Source organism: Cyanistes caeruleus, chromosome 4 (assembly GCF_971803275.1).
Source record: "Cyanistes caeruleus chromosome 4, bCyaCae1.hap1.1, whole genome shotgun sequence".
Lineage (NCBI taxonomy): Eukaryota > Metazoa > Chordata > Aves > Passeriformes > Paridae > Cyanistes > Cyanistes caeruleus.
This window is the reverse complement of record NC_141704.1, coordinates 48,983,675-49,004,029: the sequence shown is the minus strand read 5'-3', so window position 1 is coordinate 49,004,029 and position 20,355 is coordinate 48,983,675. Positions and strand designations below refer to the sequence as shown.

Here is a 20,355-nt window from a genome sequence, read left to right as displayed (position 1 = left end):
TGACAGTCAAGTAATAACTGTGGCAGTAATAAAGACAGTGTAATAGATGAGTGATGTAATGCTATGTTGGATGAGAGGAAGATTTTCAGAGTATTATCCCATTTCCACAATCACTCTTGTAGACTAAACAAACCCAGTGCTCAAAAATTTTTGCAGGGATTTGGCTTTCTGAACCACTCTTTTTGTTTTTACTTCTCCTCTGGGCTTTCCTTGACTCTCTCTGTCCTACACCCCAAACCAGAAGCATTTTCCAACTGATACCTCACTGCTACTGAGCAGATCAGACTTCTTCCCCAGTCCCTCCTGTTATGTATTATGTTTCTCTTTTTAATAAACTCCAGATTGTTACTCTATTTTTTTCTAATAATTTCACACTGTTGGCTCAATATATTGTGACTGTAACCTTTACAACCTTTTCTGCTGTACTGCTGCTAGTCTGGCATTCTTACTTTTGATTGTCTTATGCATTTGAAGTTTTCTTTTAAAGTCCAAATGTGATTCTTTGTATTTGGCTGTATTGAAGTTTATCTTGCTGGTTTTTGACTATTTCTGCAATCTATTAAATCCATCTTGAGTTCTGCTCAGCTCTTCAGGGGTGTTTCACACTCCCTGCAGGTTGGTGTCTCTGCAATTTTGGTAGGACTACTTGATGGGTTTTGGCCCTGGTCAGTAGAAGTGCTGAGCGAGTGTGTTTATTCAAGCAGATCTGCACCTGTGGTATAGGACCTTGATCCAAAAGGAAAGTGCTTTTCCAGTTTGCTTTGTCTAGAAGTATTTTATATTTGAGGTCTGTTTGATTTGCTGCTTTCTTTCTGTCTGTAGAGTACAAGTAAAGAAGGAAAGTATGTTAGTTATGGGGTTAGATTTTGGCAAGCCCATCGTGATGGCTTACTGCTTTCTAATTTTCACTGCCTACTTATGGATTGTTTAGTATATTGTTTCAAAAGCTTTCTGTGTGTTGAAGATATATCTATGGCCATGTAATTCACCAGTCAGTCTTTTCTTCCTTTTTAAAAATGGCTATTATCCTCTTCCTCTTGAGATTTTGTAAAGGCAAAAACCTTTCGAAAATCTTTGAAGGTACATTCTCTTTTCTGAATAATTTCCTCTCCTTGTTTCCCAAACACTTAGTAAAAATTTCCTAATCTGTCAGAAGAGGATGAGCAACCTCAAGGAAACATTTCTGGCACACAGGACAGCTCCATCCTGGAATATAGTGATCAACATTAGTATGCCTAATTTCTGATAGTCTCATATTTATGCTGCTAAAGTACCTGAGGTGTAGTTCCTAAGAATGAGATGGAAAGCTTGATAGACTTTGATAAAGATTTCTAAGAAAAAGAAAAAGAAAAATAAAAAGGAGTTTTGGCAGCTCTAGTGACGATTTTTGTGCAGAGCAAGGTCTGCACAAGAGATTTCAAGTTTGAAAATAGTCACTGTAACTACTTCAGGCAATTGCCTCTGCTGTTTCTTAAACAGTCCTATTTACAACCTGATAATAAGATGTGTTTCATTTATTTTCTTTGTATTGGGTTACAAAGTGTGAAATTTGCAGATGGGCTTAACTGATTATAGGTTATGGGTTATTAATTTTCTTATTTGTTTTGCTGAGCAACTACAGAGAATTTTCAAACATAGAAAACTGTAAGAGAATGTGAATCTGTACATACATGCCAAGGCTATAAAAATAACATACTGAACAAATGTATTAGAATTCTAGTCAGTAGTTATTATTTCAAAAATACTTCAGGTGGACATAGAGCTTCATTGTTTTATCCTGATAGGGGGATATAAGTGAAGGCCCTGCTGAGGGCCCTCACTGAGATGTGCTGAAGTGAACCATAGGAGAAGGGCCCTGTGCTGGCGTGAGGATGCTCTGGGGACATGGCTGAGTTGCTGAGGAATTTCTGATGTCGCAGGGTGGTGTGAAATATCAAGACCAATATGGGAAAGATGGGCCCTGATGGTTTAAGTGGAGGATTTTCTTTTTTTAGAGCGCGAGTCCAAGTAGGACAGAAACAAACTGCATTTTGGGGCAATGCTTAATGAAGTTCCTGACAGCAGGCTGTGGCGGGGGGGCTGCCTGTGGGTGCCTGCTGCTGCCTCTGCTGAAGGAAGTGGAACAGATGTCACTTTCAGGGACAGATTATGCAAAGAAAACATCAACATTTATCTTAGGCTATTGATCCAGAGGAAAGCTAAATTACAAAGCCATGAAAGTAGCCGAAGGTTGAGGGAAGAGGGGAAGGGGGGGTTCCACGCATGCCTGTGTGGCTGCTGCTAAGCCTAGCACTGCTGTAAGTCTGCTTTAGCAGAGCAGGAGAAAATATTTATGGGGTTTTCTTCCTAAGGTAAGTGCTTTTTGCCCTGCAGGGAAGGTTTTGCATGGTTATTGTAAGTCCAGCTGGGGGATTTATAAATACTCATAGGATGAGTATTTTTGCTTTTTGAATGCATTTAGGACCGGGAAATGTGGATTGAAAAAAATGTAAAGTTGAATATATATTTTCAATCAATTAAAAGACGTGGAAGAGACACCTTTGTGTTTTGGACACTTCAAATAGAATTGAAGAGAAGGGAAATAATTTAAGCAATTTTTGCTAGAATTAATACTTCTTTTGTTCAAGATTAGAAGAATAACTTTAGGATGCCTAAAGGTGCAGATGCTTTTGCTGCACAGACAGTGTAAATACATTTTGCTAATTAAAAATGAAATGCTATGTTTATGGACTTTTAAACTGCACCGGAATGAAAATCACAATTCAGCTCAGAGATTCCACATGACATTTTCCATTGAAAATGTTTGTCTTTGGAAGGTATTCAGAGGCTGGAGCACCTCTTCTATGAAGACAGGCTGAGAGAGCTGGGTTTGTTCAGCCTGGAGAAGAGAAGGCTCTGGAGAGACCTTAGGGCCCCTTCCAGTACCTAAATGGAGCTACAAGAGAGCTGGAGAGGAACTTTTCACAAGGACCTGGACTGACAGGACAAGGGGCCATTTGGCTTTTAACTGAGAGGAGGCTTAGGTTAGGCATTAGACAGCAATTTTTGACTGTGAGGGTGGTGAGGCACTGGAACAGGTTGCCCAGAGCAGCGGTGGATGCCCCATCCCTGGAAGTGTTTGAGGCCAGACTGGATGGGCCTGTGAGCAGTCTGGTCTAATGGAAGGTGGCCCTGCCCTTGGCAGAGGAGCTGGAACCAGATGATCTTTAAAGTCCCTTCCAACTCAACCCATTCTGTGATTTTATGGCTCTATGACATTTTCTCTTGTAAGAAGTAGAGTCTTGAATAAATGTTTTTTATCCCTTTAATTACCTAAATACAGGTAGATGTACATATAATCCTGGTTATTAAATGGCAGAAAGTTTGGGTAGTGGTTTAAAATGAAGTGGTCTTTATATTTGAATCAAATTTATTGCTGTTAGGATAGAATCATTTTTCCTTGTTCTCTCACTTTTCAGTCATTGACATTCAGTATTCACTCAAAGCTTAGGTTTTACTTTCCTTACTTGCTGTGGTGTCGTCTAACTGCTATTCATAAAAACAAAAGCACAACCTTGACAAGAGAATACTTAGGAGTTTCTGTTTTACTTGATGGTATTTTATTTTGTTATGTATTAGATGTTTGGGGTTGTTTTCAGCTGCATAAGGCTTTGGTTTTTGGATGATAAATGGTCCTATTGCAGTGTGTAAGGCATTCTTTTATGTTTGTTTTTGTTTGTTTGTTTGTTATTTGTGCAATGTCTGACCCTCTATATGGTATAATTTTAAAAAAATATTTTTGGATAAAAGGCTGAGGTTTTCTTGTATATTCATAAGGCTGCTCTGCATACCGTCGTGACACAATCTGTGTGATCAAAGTTGCATTTTTAAAGGATGCTTTCGTTCTGTTGACATGTGCGTAGAGCTGTGTGTGCTGAGGATGTTTGAAGGACAACTCACGGGGCTGTGCAGTGTGTGATTTGTACCGAAGGCAGCTGGCACCGCTCGGTGGTGAGGAGCGGTATTGGCTTGTAGAGAAAGCCACGTGGAAAATTTCCATGTAAGGGAGACTGCTGGAGAGAGATTGGCAGCTATGATGTCTTTAACTCGAAGTGCTTTTCTAACAGCTGGGATGATAAAAAAAGAAACCACCACCTGAATTGCTCTGAGATGAAGTATTACTATCTGACAGAGAGATCATAACTAAATTTTATAAACCCTTTACTTAAAAACATTTTTACAAAATACAAGATACTCAGTTCTGGTTCAGAGACTGATCTAAAAATTTTATTTTCTCAAGTATGAAATAATACAAATACAGGGAGATAATTCAGCTTTCAAATGGTTTGTGCTAAAGAATGCAGAATGAATGAAATGACACAAACAAAACAAAAGCGTCTTTTGCACTGGAAGTTTATTTTCCTTGCAGGTTATTAGGCATCTATAAGCACATTATCTGCATATACATGTAGGCAGATATTAGCATTAACCACTTTTTCAATTAAAAGAGTTTTAAATATCTTAAAAATCTGCTTGCAATAGACCTATTGATTGTTTGTTGATTATTTCCCATATACACTGTAATAACTCCATTACATCCATTGAGAATGCCTTAGTTACCTGCTGTGGCAGGGAGTGTTGGGAGTTTTTATTCCCTGGTACAGATTTTACTCTGAGAGCTCATTAAACTGGAGGACAAAACCATATCTGGAATCACAACTCTTTTGGTCCGATGTGTTCAGGGACTTTGTCTCCTTCAGTGGACTAGTAGGTGTCATTTCTGCATTTCCTTATGACAAAGAAACATAAAAACATAAAAGACAGCCATCAAATTTATGTGGTCTGTGATGTTTGAGAATTCATTTTCTCTGTGCAGCAGAAGTGGCCGCTTCCTTCATCCCTCCCGCAGCCTGCGCGTGCCACAGGGGTCGGGAATGCACGCTCAGCAAACAAACCTCTGCAGGGCTGGTTTGCACGCCTCTCGTTGTGGAACAAGTGAGATGGTGCTCTTCTGAAAAGAGTGCACTGTTTTGTTGTGTTGATTTGAAGTTGTGTTTAACTTTGACTGTTAAGTCATGTCTTTTAGCTGGAGACTTTCTCTTCGCTTCATTTATGAGATATTCTACCTAAGAGAAACTGCTCATGTCATGTATCTATTGTGCATTGTTACCCAGGCAAATAATCTTTGTAAGGTGAGAAAAAGTCTGCTGAGTTACAGAGTAATGTGCAACACTATTTAAAAGAATGCCAATTCCAAATGCTGCATTTGTTTAATCTTCAAAATTAGTTTTTGGGGTTTTTTTATTGAAAACTAAAAGCTAGTACAAAGGTGTTTCAGAAAAGCAGAGTAGAAATTTCTGTTGAAGGGCTTCTGTTCCTTGCTATAAAAGGAAGTTGTATTTAACATGATGCATGGGATTTGTCCCAAATTAAAAATAGAATAGAAAGCTTGTTATCTCTGCTGTATTAGTAAGCCTGACAATGCAAATAGTGGCAGAAAGGGAGACATACCTAATCAAACCAACCTGATAGCAAAAATAGGTTTCATGTCTTCAAGTGCTAGGGTACCCCTTGGATAGTTCTATTCACAGCAGTAACCCAGAAGTTTTTAATATTTTTTTTTCTTTTAATATTGAGAATGAATCCTTTATTGGTGTGCAACACAAAAAAAAAAAAAAGCTTTTGGTCTTGCCAGTAGGAATTGTTAAATAAAAAGGTTATTTCCAGAACACTTGTATCTCATCATCTGAGGACCAGAAGCAATTAAATCTTTACAACTCTGCTGGAGAGGACTGCCTGGAATGGAAAAGATGAGAAATTTTTCAAGATGTTGAAAGGATGGTGATTCTCGGAAAAGACCCATTTAAGAATAGTTTATGACTGTTGTAGTTATAAACTCACTGCCGTAAAAGGAATGTGCTGTATGTTGGCAGGCTACCAAGTCAGGGAAAATGAAAGTGCAGCTCAGCACTATTTTAGTGCATCAGATCTGGGAGGAGCAGGAGTGGGGGGGGATCCCAATTGGCCTATATTTACTTTCCTTTGTGAAGTATTGCTAGTCCTAACTATTAGGAAACAATCTGCAAATGATAGATGTATGAGCACTTGCAAGACTGAGAGACTCACTGGTTTCTGCCCTTAGCCAAGAATCCTCTTTCATCCCGGGCTTGGGGACTCCTTTCTTGTCATGTTTCTTCTCTTCCTTGGGGTTGCTGCTTTTTTGTGTCTCTTTGCAGTTTCGCTTTTCCCATTTCATCTCTTGTTCACAAGGCTTGCATGTCTTGTCTCTACATTAATGAAACCTCCTTCCATTTTACTATCCTCCCTAAGCACCAAGCAGCCTAAGGATAAAGTATGGAAGGTATTAGTCCATAAGGCAATGCTTGTCAGTTGTGTATCACAGAGGGGGACTCAGTGTGAGCAGATGAGCATTTCTGCTCATTCTGTTTTCCTGCTTTCCTCTGGCTTTTGTCTGATCTCAACCTTTAGACTTTTCTTCTTCCTTCCCTACTCCCACCATTAACAGGAGGAATATAGAAGGCGTTGCTGCTGAAACTTCACAGCTAGAATATGAAAAGGATACTTCAGGAGCATCAGTAGACTGGACTGTATAACCTCATAACCTCATTTCACAGGAGAAGGAGGGCTAGCCTGTGGGCACCGTGAGGAAACCGTGGGACTGGGGAGGGCCTTGTGCACCCCTCGAGCTTGAGCAGCCGTGTTGTGTGTCATGCTTGTTGTGCCCAGGCAGGCGTCTGCCACCTCCAGCCCTGCTGGCTCTGCAGGTGCAGGGACAACTGCTGCAGTTCATGTTATGAAGCACTGAATAGACTCCCCAGTTAGTGACTTCTCTGATTGCTTTAACGATCATTCCTATCAGTAAGGGCCATTGAAACACCTGGATCTGACAGTATCTTAAAGCATATGTGAGCCAAACTGGGACTTGAAAATGTTTTATGTGTGTTTTGCAGAAAGGTTTTTATAAGCTGGAGTTCCAGTTGCTCTGGGAAGGGTTTAAGAACAAAATTCAGTATAAAAGAATATGTAAAATTCAAGAAAACAAAAAGGTTTCGGATTTCACTGTTTAGGCTCCTTTCTAATAGCAGTACTAACTTCAAGTTTAAACCTTCACGTTTCCTGGTGTTCCATTCAAATATTACAAGGTATGGCAGTAATTACCTCTTTTATCAGGGCACAGTGTAAACTTCCTAAAAGTAGACAGGATTGCCATTTGGTTTGCACATTCCAGCACAAGCAGCTAAGGGGAACATGCTTTAATTGAGAGTCTTGAAAGTAGAGTTGGAATTCAGGTCTAATACTTCAGATTTTTGTGGCTGTAATTGAGAAGCTAATATTGTATGGGGGGAGGGGGGGGAATATATGCTGACAAGCATGCAAGTTATATGCTACAGTACTCCTATAGACCTGTAAGGTTAATGCAATTAATTTAATTTAGAATGTTTTATTCCTCTTCTAAGTCTTTGAGAAGCTTAAATTTGGTTATGGTTATGGTTATCCTAGCTGTTAATGATTAAAGTATTTTATTCTAATCAGTGAGCTTTTGTAGGGTATTTTAATAGCAAATAGCAAATCACAAACTTTTGATGACACCTAGTTTGCATTATCAACAGATGTACAAGCCCATGAAGATCCAGAGCCTAAAATCTCTCTTTAAAGGTAAATTTCATAGAATCACAGAATGGTTTGAGTTGAAGAGACCTTAAAGATCATCTAGTTCAAAAAACCTCTGTTGTAGGTGGAGACACCTCCCACTTGACCAGGTTGTTCAGAGCCCCATTCAACCTGGCCTTGAACACTTACAGGGATGGGACATTCAACACTTCTCTGGACAACCTGCTCCAGTCACAGTGAAGAATTTCTTCCTAATATCTAATCTAAACTATCCTTTCCCAGGCTTTTGCCACTTACCTTTACTAATTTGTGCCTAATGCTTTAAATACAGTATGGTGCATTGAAACATGCAGTTGTCTAAAAATATCATTATAAAGCACAAATGCATATTCACAGGATGTGTGGTGTTTTGAGGGCTGAAGGCTGCCTCCTCATGGTTCTCCCAGGCTGTTGGGAGGCTAGAACAGCCCAGGTAATGAGGTATATAAGTGTAAGAATACTTTGTGCACTGTAAAGGGTGCTAGTTTCAGGATTAGAGATCTTGGATTGGAGTAGGAACTGGAAATCTTCCCTACTTATTTCACTGATAAATAACCAGCAGTCATCAGGCCCCTGCTGAAAAGTTTTCCTGTACTCCAGTCTCCTGCCACAGCTGGCAGCTTCACAATGGTTTATTAAACATCTCTTACAAGCTATTCAACATTGCCTTTGTCCGCACCTTAGCTTACACCATGACAAACCTGAGATATTACCTGCACTGTAAAGTCCCTTAAAGAAGCCACCAGGTGTAGTGTGGAGAACAGGAAAGACCAAGGCTTTTGTGTTAGCACAGAATGTATTAAGGGAAGATGACTAGGGAGTAAATAATTGTTCAGAAAGACGGATTAGAAAGCAAATTCAGAAAGACATGATCTACTGAAACACTTGCTTATGTGGTTCTTTCTTTAGGCCACACCTTTTGTTTCTGCAGTTCCTGAGAGTTGATCTGTCCTGTCTGCTGACTCTGACTGGCAGCAGCTTTAGGTGAGCGAAAGCCAAATATAAAAGTAAATATCCAAATGTTAGAACTGAAATATACATGTGTATATATATATATATATATATACAAAATACTCCACTAAGTTTTGTCAGGGAAACATTTGGTTATAGTTTGCTTTGTGTCAAAATAAATAAGTAAACCCTTTGCAAAACAACTGTTCAAACTTATTGTTGGACTGAAAAAACTTTACAAAACAAATACTGATAAAAATTAAAACTGTTAATTTAACACATGAGTACACTAGACTCCCAGGCCTTTACTTCTTTCTAACTTGTTTGGCCTTCTTTCGTGTAGCAATATTTTTGCTCTTTGCTTTTGCCGGTGACATAGGAATTTCTGACAAGAGCCTGGGAGCCTGGCTCTCTGACTAGTGTGTGCCTATCTCTTAATTGTTTCCTGCCCTCCAAACGAGGCCAGAGACTTTGGGCTGGGGGAAGGGAAATTGGAAAAAAGTAGAAACCTCACACTACTAAGGTCTTATTATAGGGGCAAGAAAAAAACCCTGATCCTTCCCTTAAGAATTTGTGAATGTTTTTTTAATTTACTTGTAAAGAGCTAAAACTTCATGTTTTCTCTTGTGAGAGCTGGGATTCTCATGTAATTTTAGGAATTCTGGAGCTGAGTTGTCAGGAAAAACACTGAATATGGAAAAATTTAAGCCAGTAGTGTTATGAGCTCCCAAGACCCTTGACGTTTCCCCTACTGCTCTTAAAATCAAGATGTGGTAATATCAGAATTTAACCTCTGAAGTTGTCCTTCACTCAAAGAAATTTTTCTAGTTGCAGACAGAGGTTGAAAAAACATAGCATGAGTACATACAAAGTTCTTAATTTCCGAAGGACAAATTTGACAGACCACCTATGTTACTTTATAGCTAATAATTTTGGGACCAAAGTTATGTTTCCTGAATGTCCACAATGGACAATATAGAAGCTTTTGAGAGCTAGTAGTTCCTTAATATTTGCCAACAGTGGGCTCCTAAAAGGGAGACTTCCCTGGAGTTAAAATGTGCATCCTAGAAAACTGCTTCTGAAACCCAGCTAATGACATAGTTACTGCTGTATTTGTATTATGTTTACTTAAAAGATACACAAGTTATTGTTGAGCATGGTGTCCTTATGAGAGCCAGACAGATGTAAGATCCATGTACTCTATTAAAGAGTGAAGTGCAGTGAAGGGGCTCCAAGGGCTCTGATGGTACGCAGGGACAACTGTGCAGGAGCCAACAGTGTCCTAGGTGTTGCAGGCAGCACAGCAAGCAGCACGTGTCTTTTAAAACAGGGCAATCCAACAAAATAAACCCAAACAGTGATGTGTAAATGCATTGTCCCCTTCCCTGAACTGTGTGTTGTGGTCTGACCTCTTCATGTAGCATCTGTCCTAGAGGAAAGAGGCATATTGCAGTACTGCAATAAAGATACGGGGGGTGGTAAGTGTGTGTGGTCTAAGTGCAGCGCTGTGGCACTCACTGTGGCTCAGACATGTGACAGTCGTGTTAGCTTTGCTGTCCCCAGGTCACCTGGCCCTAGCACTGGCAAGGTGAGGAACTGTGCTAGTACAGCTGGGCTCACTTGGGGCTCAGGCAGGTACCTCCAGCACCAGCATGAGGGCTTTGCTTAACCTATAGAGGGCTAGGCATGTGTAGCATGGGAGTTTAAACCACCAGCCTTCTGTTCCCACAATGGTGTTTTCACAGAATCTTTTAGGTTGGAAAAGACCTCTGAGATCATTGAGTCCAACCTTTGACTTGTCAACTAGACCATGGCACCTCCTCGGGAAGCCCATTCCAATGTCTGATGACCTTTTCTGTGAAGAAATTCTTCTTGATGCCCAACTTAAACCTCCCCTCACATAACATCAGACTGTGTCCTCTTATCCTACTGTTAGCTGCCTGGGAGAAGAGGCTGATCCCCATCTGCCTATAACCTTCTTTCAGGTAGTTGAAGAGAGTGATAACATCACTCCTGAGCCTTCTCTTCTCTAGGCTAACCAGCCCCAGCTTCCTCAGTTACTTCTCATCAGACACTTTGTGCTCCAGTCACTTCACCAACAACATTGAACTTCTCTGGACTTCTTCCTATGTTTCTTGTCATGCTCTGGCTGTTCCTCTTAAGTAAATCAGAGACATAAACATGGCACCTGAGCCTGCTAAAGATTATGGCCGAGCTTGCATGCACCACGGAAAGAGCAGAGGGAAGATATGAACCTGTCCCAATGTTACTGTCATTCTCCCTATATCTGTTCTTTATACCCAGGGAATTGGCGGGTGGGGTGAAAGACTTCCAAACCAAACATGTTAATTGCAATGAGTTTGACTTTGCACTTTTCCTTACTGATTCTTCATAAGCCATTCTTCTAGGGGTCTGTAAGCTTTGTGCAGCAAGGTTTGTGTGCATATGGTACCTGGCACCACGAGGTCTCCTCCCACTGTAACTGCTGGGCATTGCTATAATGTACAGAGTAAATAGAAATAGCAATCAAAGCATCACCAATAAAAGAGTAAATCTGATTAACTGCAATAAAGCACTTTATGGATGCTCAGTGATATTTTATTAGGCTCTCAGGACTTGCATATCCTCCAAATCTTTATGAATACATGAGAGTAAATAATAACATTTTGGTGAACACTGAAATACTTGGCATTTTCAAGAGGCCAGGATCTATTTTATAATTCTCGGGGATTTAAAATCATTTCCTTAAAGCTGTTAACAGTTGAAGGAGAGAGGAGGTGGAGGAGGGCAGGGAGGCGGTGTCGGTCCGGGCTGTCAGCGCAGCAGCCTCCTCGACCGCTAGGCGGCGCCACGCCCGCGGGCCGCTAGCCGCCAGGGGGCGCTCGATGCCGCTGCTGCCGGAGCGCGGGACCGGCCTCACCCGCGGCAGCGGGGCAGTGTGGGGTGTGAGGAGTCTGTGGGGTGTGTGGGGCAGTGTGGGGTGTGAGGAGTCTGTGAGGTCTGTGGGGTGTGTGGGGCAGTGTGGGGTGTGAGGAGTCTGTGGGGTGTGTGGGGTGTGTGGGGTGTGAGGAGTCTGTGGGGTCTGTGGGGTGTGTAGGGCAGTGTGGGGTGTGAGGAGTCTGTGGGGTCTGTGGGATGTGAGGAGTCTGTGGGGTCTGTGGGGTGTGTGGGGCAGTGTGGGGTGTGAGGAGTCTGTGGGGTCTGTGGGATGTGTGGGGCAGCGTGGGGTGTGAGGAGTCTGTGGGGTGTGTGGGGTGTGTGGGGTCTGCGGGGCAATGTGGGGGCTGTGGGACAGTGTGGGGTCTGCGGGGCAATGTGGGGGCTGTGGGACAGTGTGGGGGCTGTGGGACAGTGTGGGGTCTGCAGGGCAGTGTAGGGTCTGCAGGGCAGTGTAGGGTCTGTAGGGCAGTGTAGGGTCTGCGGGGCAGTGTAGGGTCTGTAGGGCAGTGTAGGGTCTGTAGGGCAGTGTAGGGTCTGCGGGGCAGTGTAGGGTCTGTAGGGCAGTGTAGGGTCTGCGGGGCAGTGTAGGGTCTGTAGGGCAGTGTGGGGTCTGCGGGGTAGTGCCGGGGGCTGCGGGGCAGTGCCGGGGGCTGAGGGGCAGTGTAGCAGTAGCGGCGGGGCTGCGCGCAGCCCTCCGGCGCTGGTTTTCACGCGGCTCCGCCGCCGCTACACGACAGGGACGTGTTTGTGTGTGTGTGACGGCGCTCACGGGCTGCCTGCCCCGCAGTGCCCACCCGGCCCCTACCCGCCGCCGTCGGGCAGCACGGAAGTGTCGGGGGACTCGCAGCCACCAATTTGATTTGGGTACGACCGAATTGAGGCGTGTGGATGCGGGCACGTTTCTGCCAGATGCACTCCAGACCGGTTTGGTAACTGATACGGCTGAGGGCTGGGTCCTTGTTATAGTCATGGAATTATCACAGAATGGTTTAGCTCGGAAGAGACCTTTAAAGACCACCTAATCCGACCCCCATCAAAGGGCAGGGACAACTTCAACTACATTTGGTTGCTCAGGGTCCCCTCCAGCCTGACAGTGAATGCTGTCAGGTATGGGGCGTCTGCAGCTGTTTGGGGCGCTCTCTAAGTGTATCTCCCCTCAGAATCCCGTTCTGATTCTGAGGACGGGACCGCGGTCAGTTTGTCCCCCGCTGGCACAGCCGCTGCTGGGGGCCGTGGCAGGGCTCTGGCCCCCGTGGCTCGTGGGCTGCCACAGACAAAAGGGTGAGATTGAGAGGAGGTTGGGAGACCTGCCCTGCTGCTCCACAACTACTTGGGGCCAGATCCTACTTCCACGAGAGTCCCAGGGTGTTTCAGTGCCGATTTTGATTGGGGATTGGCTCCAGTCCCACATCGCATATTCTTCTGAAGTGAGCTGTGGCTGTGCATGGCTGGGCTACAAGGCAGCTGCATTTCCTCTTTCCCATTGTGGGGTGCATGGAACAATTAGTATTTGAGCATTAAACCCTTCTGAAATAAAATCTCATGACTGCCATCTCTCTGTTTGCTATATTTGAACTGGTTCGAAGATTGTTTAAATATATCTCATGGACAGTTTACAACATGAATTATTTCCTGCCTTTGAAAAGCCACGGTTTTAAAATAACTGGCAAGTTTATTACAATGAAAAGTCACATTCCTAAAACAAGTCATCAAAAGAACAATTTTTAGCAATGACTGGTTTCCAGCATTCACCATTCAGAAATGTTGCGGAGTGTGATCTTGGTTTAAATAAAATAAATAGGAAAAGGCTGCATGTTTGATCTGCCCAGCATTCTTGGGTGTTCCAAGCAGGATTCCTACTATCTAGCTGAGGTTCTAAGGTTTTTTCCTTAGTACCCCTGCACCTGTGATTAGGTTACTACCCCAAGTTGCTCTCATTTGGGTATCTAAAGCAGCTGTTGTGAATGCCTCCTATAAAAATGTCCAGTCCCTCTCACTTTGTAGCATTTTAAAATGGTTTCACTGAATACTGTGTAATATGTATCGAAATGTTGGGGGGTGGGGTAGAAAAAATGGGTTAAACACATTAAGAAAAGTGCATTTAGAGTTGTGCTCCCATGTGGTGGTCTTACAAAATTTTAAGTATTGTTTTTTTCTCTGAATGTATCTTAACATTTTTGATGTTTTAATTTGTTCTCATCTTTATTTTTTTTTTCTTTTTTTTTTCTTCCCTACTCAGCTCTTGCCCCTGTTCTTTGCCTCTGGTTTTGTTGGTGAGGATATCACAGTGATGTCTGCATTCAACCTGCTGCATTTGGTGACAAAGAGCCAGCCAGTGGCCCTGCGAGCCTGTGGGCTTCCCTCAGGTTGAATGGGTGCTGCTTGTTGTGTCATGCATAATAAAGGCCCTTGTAGGAATGGGTGTCTCTGCTGCAGGAAACAATGTGCTATGGGTTGTTCTGTTTAAATTCTCTTTTGAAGCAGAAGTTTATTTACACTTTTTTTTAATAGTTTTTTTTTTTTTTTTTGTAAAAGTCACTTGAGTTGAGTGAGCAATTTCATATCTGAGAATTTAAGAAGCTTGGAAATGCTGACTTGTCCAAAATTCTTCCTCTTAAATTTTATATTATTTTCCTCATTCTTGGCTAAAACTTTGTAATTAAACTGAAAATGTTTTATTAAATTCCATTCCTAATTTTAAAAGAGAATATCTAAAAGAATTTCACATATTGATTACTATTAAATCATAGGACTTAAAAATATTTTCCAAAATATTTAGCATTATATTATAGTTATAGTCCATGTGTTTCTTTTCACAGTTTTTATAAATCAAGTGTGTTATACTGAAAATCATTTTAAAAAAGTGTGTAGAATTTAAAACTTAATTCTTTCATTCCTCCAACACCATATTCCTTAGTTATGTGACACTTCTCTACATAACTAAGTGAAAACATGCAATTCAATGCCCACATGCAGCTGGACTTTTCATGTAAGGTCTAGGTTTGTTCATTAGGTCTGGGAAGGGTGCCATAAGACCACATCTCCATGAATTGATTATATCATGAAAACCTTGAACTTCAGTATTTTGTATTTCACTTAAATTGCAACAGTCTGTAATGTCAGTGTAAAATGTCAGTGTACATGGTTATGTGGGAGAAAATAGAAGCTGTACCGAGTTAATTTTGAACATTACTATCTTGACACCCAAATAAAAAAGATACAGTCCTGGCTGATCTCTGTTTGAAGCCTCAAAAATGGGCCAGCTTGGATGTTAGTGCTACACTCACAACTGGTTCATAAGAGTGCAGAATGTTACAAGCAGTTTCTCCCAGACCTGGACTTAGCAAGCATATGGAGGTGATGTTTTAAAGATTTTTTTTGGTGATAGGACATCAGTTTTCAAGCTGATGGATTTTTCAAAAGCTTATTAGACTTTATTTGAACTAAATCTGAGTCCAATTTTTGCAGCATTTACGTTCCATTTCCCCCACATGTGCACAAAACTCCTATTAACCTTGATAGGAACTGCAAACACATATTGAGGAAGAGAGAGAATAACCCACATTGTGTCAGCTTGACCTCGGTTTCCTGTTATATTTGCTGCTGAGCCAGATTTAAAATCCTAAAAATATCGGGTAAGCAAATTTCCTTAGCCCACGTTATGCATCTTTCAATATGTCCTCATATTACTGGTGTCTACCTTAATATGGGGGCACTCAGTCTTTGTGTCCCCACTCTCTAAAGGAGATCTGCAAGCTGAGCAGCTAGAAACACACACAGCCCTTGGAAAGTTTTGCTGTTCTGTACCTGTTTCCAAAACACTGCATTAGCTGTTTTATCAAGTTGGCTTTCAGCCATAATCCAGTAGTCACATTTTGGAATAAAAAGTTAACACTACTCTTTATTCCCATCCCTTAGATCTCTAACTGTGGGACCGTTAATAGATTGAGTTCCACTGACTGACAACTTCATAAAGATATATATAGATATTTCTATATAATAAGTCCAAATTCATCTGCTAACAGTGGAATAATATACAATCACATATCTCACATATTTTAAGGGTAATCTAAATTCCCCAGATGCTTAAAAAGTAACATAGACTTGCTTTGCCTTTGGTTTGGTTTGTGTGTGGTGTATGGGATTGCAAGTAAATGGCGTAGCATTATCAAATAAAACATGGGAAGGAAATGTAGAGCCAACATTTGCTTAAATGCCAAAATGCCCTGTGACTTTGGCTTCTGAATATACAGAAAACCCCCCAAGTTCTCGTGACTTTTTTATAACGTAACACTTTGAGCTAGTGCTTTTCCCACCATCCAGTTCTGTGTGAATTGCAATCCTGTAACCATGCCACCATGCCATATGTCCACCTAGTCTGGGACAGTGGGATTTAGCCACCTTCTAATTGAGTGGCAAAGTCAATATGGAAAGAGACTTTTTAACCTTCTGGGGCCCATGCTCAGAGTAAGGAAGCAAAGTGCTGTCACAGCACTAAACTGGGCTTTCAAACAATGTTTTAAACACTATGCAGTTAAATATCTGCAGGACAAAGATTTGAATGAAAATACTTTCTTTTTTTGTTTCAATTTCTATGCTTGGAATGGTACTCCTTCCTGTAAAGAATAAAGTAACACAATGCAATATATTATTTATATTTAATATACAGTTGTAGATAATAAACAAGCGATATTTTTTCTCTTCCCCCTTCCTCCTAATTATTTAAATTAATTAAATACAATTGGGAGGTATCTGAGAATAGAGATGACCCGTCCCTTCTTTGATCTATTTTCTAAGCACTTGTGAGTTTCACTTGTGCTGGTGAAGTGCTTTTACTTGTGCTGGTGAAGTGCTTACTGTTCATTTTCTGTTTGTATATTAGCACCTGGAGAGCGGATCTGTTCTTTAAAACGGTATTTTTAAAATATTTTTTTGTCTGAAGTTAGGACTAAACGTTTCAGTGTGTGCACACCTAGTGCACTGTTTGCCCATAACATTTTTTGTAGACAAGATGGCAAGTCTGAGCAGGAGCAGGCGCTCCCAGCAGATGGCACTAGGCATTTGCTGTTCTGCTCACCCAGGGCTCTGTGAAAAGCTTCCCGTCTAGGAGTCATTCATACAGAAAATACACCCTGAGACCTTAGGAACATTTACAGATATTTTAAGAAAAGCAAGAATACTGGGAAAAAACCCAAAATCTTTGCCCATATGGAAGCTACCATCACATTGGTTCAAGGTTTCTTCATTGTCAATGATGACCTCAGCTCCATTGTGTCTGTTGTGTGACACAGGTGCTGCTCCTGGAGCCCACTTTATTAGAGATGAATGTTCTGAATTTCTTTGGAAATGTAGGATGCACTCAGCACCTGCCAGGATTTAATTCACAGAAATTAAGTTTCTTAAAAAAAAACACTTCAAAATCACGACAATCCCCACCAAACTTTTAGTATAAAAATTACTTCATCTGCTTTATGCATACTAAGAAGCAACTGATACAAGTCATGATTCCATGTACATATGTTTTCTGAAGCAGACCACCAAGCTATAATGTAAAAAGATAGCTTATATTGCTTTGCTGTGTCTTTTAATTATTATGGGTTCTCATTTCTTAAAAAGACCCTTTATTTCTTTAACACTTTGAATGTTGTGCTGCTTACATCACATTTTTTGCATGTGATAATTTGGCTTTTCCTCTCCTGTAGATCAAAGAAAATTATGGCGCTTGTAAAATTAAGTAAAAGTAGTGATGAAGAAATTATAGGGGTAGACTTGGGGTTGGGCTTTTTTTTTTCCATATAATGAAGTCCTAGATAATATTAAATTGTTGTGTAGTGTTTAATTACTAAAATAACTACTAGTAGGAAACCATACTTTTCTAGCATTAGATTAAACTACAAAGCATCTGTATGAAGATGGTGTTGGGCATATGGTGTAAGTCTTTATTAGGTAAATAAGTATAGTATGGTTTCTCATTCTTTTATTAAATCTTTAATTCTAAGTTTTAATAGAATGTCGTTTCATAAAATTGAAATTAATAGTGAACAGAAAATTACTAGGTATCAAAATTGAATTTTTAGCAGTAATGTGTTAACATAAAGAGTTACGTTTAGGAACAGATCTTGAAAACATTTGCATATATGAATTATTTTTATGCATTTGTTCCTCTGAACTCTCAATGAAATGTCTTTGTGCATACTGTTTGCCAGATATGGCTTTAACATCTGAAAGTCTAGTTAAGATCTTAGCCTTGTGGATTCAAAATATGGAAGTTGCAGTCAAACTTTGTGGGACTTGAGTATGACTGAATATTTCATATTGTCTATGTCCTGAGACAGAATTTCTATAATGTATGTTGTAACTTCCTCATAGTTTTCCGCAATGTGTATCACCAGAGATGTACTACTACAGATGTCTGTTCACATGGTCCAAAAGAAAATAAAAGTAAGAGTGATTTTGCATAGCATAAACCATCCATACAGCTATGGTTAAATGCCTGTCAATGTTTTCATTATAAATTCGTATTTTATGGGGTTTATATCTTGAATATAAAAATTTGCTCTGGGTTTAAGTATACCATACAAGGTCTCAGATGAATGTACTTTTTCCTCAGAACTGGCTGGGGGGCAAAAATGAAAACTCATCAGTATCCAGCTAAATTTAAAAAAAAAAAAAAAAAAAAGCAAATATAAATTTGGATCAAAAATATATTTTAAAATTTAAAACAGTCTTACAAATACTAAATACTTAGTTTACTGCCTCCCAGCTGTTATGAGGAAGACTCTTGAAAAGAGTGGAAAATATCCACTATGTGATCACAATAGTCAATAGCATGTGAAACCATTCATGTGTCATTGTTATATCAATGTCTGTGTATATGTCTTCCTTTTAGTCATATGATAGTAGAACACTGTATTATCATAATAGAGCATAAAATTATCATATTTTTGGAATGCCTTTAAAATGAATTCTAAAAAATTAGATAAAGCTGTCTTAAGGGGAGTAAATTTTATGTACCATATTTACAATTATTTCTTTTGGCTAGAATGCCTTAATGCATTTTAAGATGAAATTTATTAATAGATATTTCTTCAGGTGTAATACTCTTAAGAGTGCCTGATACTTGCCAAACTTGAGATCGTAAAGAAGACTAGAAGCCTTCTGTTACGTTCCCTAGCATTTATATTCTGTTTTTACGCTCTTTTTAAATCTTTGTTTAGGTGGAGTTTTGTGCTCTCCCATATCTGCTCTGGAGACAGATGCTGTCCCACCTGGGTGGAAGGTCCTCAGTGATTCTTGCACTGAGAAGCACTGGAATGATGAGACATTTCTTGTTCTCCCAGATCATGCAGAAAGACAGTCCCTTAATGTGTTCTCTGATGGATCTTTTAAGGTTGTTCTTATTCTCTTCCTGCTCCCATAAAGGATCCACCACAAACCATTTCTACCCTTCTAGCAGAAATGTTTTAATTCTGTGAGTTCATAGATTTCCTGTGTTCCATTCCTGAGCCTTCTGCATCTAAGACTTAGTGTGTTTTCTGCTTAGTTGGGTATGGAAAAGATGATTTTTCAGCAGGGTGTTTCTGGGTTTTAAAGTTTCTCATGAAAAGTTACTTTTTTTAGTTATTGGAGTGTCTAACAGGAGGACTAAGAAGTCCTTTAAGGCCTGCCTTCATTTTTTTCCCCCTCCAATTAAAAGCAACTCCTGGCTTTGTCTTTTCTCTGAGGAGTATATGATGAAGGTAGAAGATTGTGATGTAAAGGAGAGCACACAGCAGTGAAGGAGATTTTCTATATTGCTGAGGGAGGACAAGCAAGAAGATGTGCAAGAATTCAATGTGAGCCCTAAAGTCAGTAAGAGTGTGTTGGGAAACAATGGAGGAGACGATCACTTAGGGAATGTATGAGCTTGGAATCTGATGGAACCTTGAATGGGTCTAGAGTGTGGACTGGGAGTCAGTCACTAGAGGATCGAACATTACCATAACTTAACTGCTAGGCTAACCATAAGTTGCTACAGCACAGATCATGATCTGAGGGTAAATGAGTAGAGACAAGTTGTGTCCCTGAGAATGCTAAGCAGGGGAAATTGTTCTTAGTTCAAGCTAAATATATATCTCAGTTTGTGATTTCCTTCAAGAGAAGCTGTGTTCGGAAGGGATGCATGGCTCGGGTACAAAAGGTGCCCTCTGCTGTGTCTGGAGAAGAGGTTCTTGTGGGATGGGAGGTGCTGGCAGCTTTGTGCACTGTGGGTCAGAACTCCCTCATCAATGCTCTGGCCCAGGTCAGGGAGTCCTGTGGAGTGCAGAGCAAGGAAAGGCTTGACTGAATCCTCTTAAGGCCCTTTTACAGGGCTTGACCCCATCTTCCTGACCCATAAGGCATGGCTGAATTCTAACGAAAAATAAGGAATTCCAGAAGGCCCATTAGGGAATGAAGTTGGCAGTTACAAACCTTGTTGACTGTTCCTCTACCTTTAGTCCTGAAGCAGATTGAGAGGGGAGGGGGCTACATTGTTTTCTGTGGTGGTCATAGCAGAGCATAAACTGGAGCAGACTGTCCCAGCAATTCCTGTCTTCATGCTAGGTGTGTCCCTCAGTGCTGGGAGAAATGGGATGGAAGGCCACAGAGCAGGCGGTGCTTTTGCAAAAATGTTCCTTACCCTGCAAGACTGGAGACAGATCAAGTTTTGCAGGGGGTTAGATCTGGGCTGTTATAGAGAATTGCAGGAGAGGCAAGACTTTCCCCCAGCCCCCTCCTTTCCTCCACCCCCATGCCAAGTACAGATTGCGGCACCTTGAGTCTTGAAATCCAGTG

At 40.9% G+C, this 20,355-nt stretch overlaps 1 protein-coding gene and 1 long non-coding RNA gene across 24 annotated transcripts in view; one reads left to right on the top strand and one right to left on the bottom strand.

Moving 5' to 3' along the window:
- The window catches only part of MSRB3 (methionine sulfoxide reductase B3), an 80,658-nt gene that overhangs the window by 6,916 nt on the left and 53,387 nt on the right, over window positions 1–20,355 (top strand). For 3 of the 23 annotated variants that reach the window (XM_086884519.1, XM_086884526.1, XM_086884518.1), the window contains exons 2-3: window positions 13,781–13,907; window positions 17,911–17,982. The exons of 1 other annotated variant lie outside the window; for it this stretch is intronic. In XM_086884519.1, coding sequence (XP_086740645.1) covers window positions 13,781–13,907; window positions 17,911–17,982 — 199 coding nt within the window. Of the gene's footprint in view, window positions 1–7,610; window positions 7,657–8,559; window positions 8,635–11,398; window positions 11,575–12,278; window positions 12,406–13,780; window positions 13,908–17,910; window positions 17,983–20,355 lie in introns of those variants that run through there. 19 more of the 23 variants (XM_086884522.1, XM_086884533.1, XM_086884520.1 and 16 more) reach the window with 13 other exon arrangements.
- On the bottom strand, window positions 14,950–20,209 carry LOC147653629 (uncharacterized). The gene is made up of 2 exons (XR_015285546.1): window positions 19,993–20,209; window positions 14,950–16,907 (listed from the first exon to the last, which is right to left on the bottom strand). It is a non-coding gene; the product is annotated as an uncharacterized LOC147653629 (long non-coding RNA).